This window comes from Bison bison, unplaced genomic scaffold (genome assembly GCF_000754665.1).
Source record: "Bison bison bison isolate TAMUID 2011002044 unplaced genomic scaffold, Bison_UMD1.0 scf7180017864284, whole genome shotgun sequence".
In the NCBI taxonomy this organism is placed as follows: Eukaryota; Metazoa; Chordata; class Mammalia; order Artiodactyla; family Bovidae; genus Bison; species Bison bison.
In genome coordinates this window covers 102,919-106,491 of record NW_011494856.1, presented here as the reverse complement: position 1 = coordinate 106,491, position 3,573 = coordinate 102,919, and the positions used below count along the sequence as shown (strand labels likewise).

At 45.1% G+C, this 3,573-nt stretch overlaps 1 protein-coding gene and 2 pseudogenes across 2 annotated transcripts in view; 1 reads left to right on the top strand and 2 right to left on the bottom strand.

Annotated features, from left to right (window-relative positions):
- Positions 1-6: 6 nt before the first annotated feature.
- LOC104995547 lies at positions 7-1,230 on the bottom strand (annotated as a pseudogene). Its single transcript, XR_826065.1, has one exon. The product of XR_826065.1 is annotated as an FAS-associated factor 1 pseudogene (transcript).
- LOC104995584 lies at positions 1,164-2,158 on the bottom strand (annotated as a pseudogene).
- A 322-nt stretch (positions 2,159-2,480) lies between these two features.
- Positions 2,481-3,573, top strand: part of LOC104995583 (putative RNA polymerase II subunit A C-terminal domain phosphatase SSU72-like protein 1) — a 2,864-nt gene continuing 1,771 nt past the window's right edge. Inside the window, exon 1 of the mRNA XM_010849518.1 lies at positions 2,481-2,488. Within this exon, the coding sequence (XP_010847820.1) occupies positions 2,481-2,488 (8 nt within the window). The remainder of the gene's footprint in view (positions 2,489-3,573) is intronic.

Sequence of the window (3,573 nt, the reverse complement as noted above, 5' to 3'; positions counted from 1 at the left end):
CGTTCTTCTTCTTGTTCTTTTCGAATCTGTTCCAAACGAAACTGTTCTGCCATCTCTCTCTCATGAGCTTCCCTCTGCTCTGTCAGCCTCAAGTGAAAGGCGATAGGCCTCATCTTGTTCTCTCTTCACATTTTCTCTGGCTTCTCATTCATCCTCATCCTTTATATCTTCCTGTTGTTGGGCTGTGAAGATCTCCATTGCAGCCATGAGTCTCATCATTAACTCATCCACTGTTGTGTTACCTTGTATCACATTTAACACTTCATTAGATGATCGCTTTCCCATAATAATCAGAAAAAGTGGAAACTGATCTGTTTTTTGAGTCCGAATGGTTTGGGCAACAACACTGCCAAAGTGTCTATTGCACATTGTCAGAAATCTTGCTCTGTTGGCATCCTTTGTCAGATCCCAAGCCCAGGTTATAAAATTTTGACTCAGATAAGAGACAATAGATTCAGCACAAAGCATTTGTGAGCAGAACATGTTGGTTAATACACTTTCATCACGGTGGAGGTAGATAGCAAGAAGCTTTCTATCTCGGGCTTTCACATAGAAGGCCTCTTGAAAAGCTGCTTCTAATGAGCCAATAAAAAATACAGGATGGCAGTCACCATATCTTGAAGAAAACTCTGCTGTAAATTGTAATAAGGCATCTCCTTCATTTCCTGCGTTTTCTGGCATCATTGGAGATTTTCTCAGGGCAGATGATGCCATGTCGAATACTTCTCCATCATCCACCCCAAATTCGGAAGCATCTTCAAAGTCATCTCCATCACTATCACTAACCATATGAACATCGGTGCTTTGCTCTTCAGATTGCTCCCGGGTCTGTGCAGGTGAAGATCTTCTTCCCACTGTAAGTCGATGGCAGGGATAAGAGAGCCCTGATTCAGCAAGACACATGGAGTCATCTGTGGCAGAAGTTGGCCAGCCCTCCCATAACTGATGGCGAACAGGGATACTCGTGAGGTCATACACATTTCTCTTTACCTCTTGAATGGTACTGCTTCCTGAGAAGTTCAGGTTGTACTCCCGCTGGACTTCTCGGTGGGTGATGATCAGCATGAAGTTTTGATTTAATGACTCCTGCAGGGCACCAGCATGACTAGATGATGAAGGTGGTGGCAAATCTGGGGTAAGGACATAAAGACTGTTGTTTTTTGGCAAGTGTAGTGATTTTAAGACGGTACTGTCTTCCACGTCTCCAGTCTTCAGCCTTTTAAAAGCATTTTAGACATAGGTATCTGAAGTTCACTTTCTAAAATCTGTTTAATTTCTCCAACAGTACAGCTGTCTTCCAGTACCACACCAACATTTCTGTCTCTGTACTCAACCCTGAAGTCCAGCATCCGCGGTTACCTTTCTACAATTTGCCTAGATGGCATTACAGGTCGAAATGCTGAAGAGGAAGAGGGAGCAGGAGCTGGAGCTGGGTGACTTGCTGGATCAAATGCAGGTCCTGATATAGTCTCACCTCCATAGTCACTTTGCAGAATGCCATTTTCCTGGGGTATTACACCATTAATAGCTGCCACTAAGTCCCGATTATTTTGTTCAAGCAGTGTAATAGCTTCATCAATGTTTTCAATGCCAATGCATGCCTGAAAATCCGCCAGGATCATCTCCCGGTCCATGTTGGACGTCATGGCGGCCGCCGAGTTCCGCGGCTCTGGGAGCGAAGCCCGCACCTGGGAGGGAGACTGCGCCTCCTGCGGCCGTCGCCGCTGCCGCCGCCGGGCGCTGAAGGGCTGGCGGGTGAGCTGGCGGGCGGGCCGGCGGGCCCTAGAAGTCTTTACTGATTTTGTTACAACATTGTTTCTATTTTATGTTTTGTTTTTTGGCCAGGAGGCAAATGGGATCTTAGCTTCTTGACCAGGGATCAAACCTGTGTTCCCTGTATTGGAAGGGGAGGTCTTAACCACTGGACCACCAGGGAAGTCCCCTCCCTGTTGATATTTGAATAATTCATAGTTGATTTCTCCCCAAGACAGTTGGTATGACTGGTCTTTCTTCCCCAAACTATGTTCCCCAGGACTGACTTGGCTGTCTCTCTCTCTTCCCTCTAGTCTTACCTTAAATCTCATATTCTCAGGATATTAACTCTGACCCTTATTTAATACCCCCAATCCTCTTACCCTCTACATTTTTCTATTTCCATAGCTCTTATTGTCTTCTAACACTTGACACAGTTGCTTATTTTTGTTTTATTGTTTATTGTATCTTTCCCCTCTCAACACGATAAGCATCACAAAGGCAGGATTTTTTTTTCAAAATGCCCCGTTTCCACTGATACCTCCCAAATGCCTAGAACAGTGTTTTGATCATAGCATGGGCTAAATTAATTTTTGTCAAGTGAATCACATTTGTGAAGTGATTAGAATAGTTTCTTGTGGAAATCAAATAATTTCTTTAACAAATTCAGTGTATACTGTAAGAAAACTGTGTGCCTCAAAGCTCAGTCTCTTGAGCTCTCTGCAGGCATGCCTATGTAAGTCACTGTCATAAAAGGTCAATAAATGTCACTTAGGAACTGTATCGATCTCATGTGGTGAAACAACCTCTTATTCTTTGAAAGATTACCTCAGTGGCACAAATTTCAGTTCAGTGAAGGGCTCCTTTCATCTCCCCCTCAGGGCCTCTCACTGATAACTTCTGCAGCCCCATGATGCCAGCCCCCCACCCCAATAGAACTGACCAATTGCCAAGAAGTCCTCTAGTCCCAGAAGGGAGGTGGTGGTGGGGTGTGATCTTCAAAGAATTGTTCATGAGAGTACCCTGAAGAGGGGGAAAATTGGAAAGAACAGACCGTGCTTGCAGAACGCATTTTCTGGACTCGCTGGTCCCAGGGCCTTGGCTGTGATGGTCATGCCTCACCAAAGCACAGGTCCCGCTGCATGTGGAACCCTTGCCAGTATCTGCAGCGCTCACATTCACTTCAGGGGCCCCAGAGGGAGACCAACACACAGCCCCCATATTTATTCCTTTTAAGCTTCTCCCTTTCAAGGCACCAACTGGATGCTGAAAACTGATGAGCCCCAAACACTTTAATACATCCTTGGTTAAAAATTCAATTCAAGGTGGAGAATACAAAGTAAAATAACATTTTATGAAAAGCATGAAAAGGAGAGATAGTAACATAAGCAGATTTGAATTTCAGTCCTCTGGGAAAACTTATCCTTTTTTGTGGCAGAGAGTTACGGGTTATTTAAAAAGTCATAAAAACAGCTATGGGCTTCCCTGGTGGCTCAGTGATAAAGAATCTGCTTGTAATGCAGGAGCTATCAGATCAGATCAGACCAGATCAGTCACTCAGTCGTGTCCGACTCTTTGCAACCCCATGAATCGAAGCACGCCAGGCCTCCCTGTCCATCACCAACTCCCAGAGTTCACTCAGACTCACGTCCATCGAGTCAGTGATGCCATCCAGCCATCTCATCCTCTGTCGTCCCCTTCTCCTCCTGGCCCCAATCTCTCCTAGTATCAGAGTCTTTTCCAATGAGTCAACTCTTCGAATGAGGTGGCCAAAGTACTGGAGTTTCAGCTTTAGCATCATTCCTTCCAAAGAAATCCCAG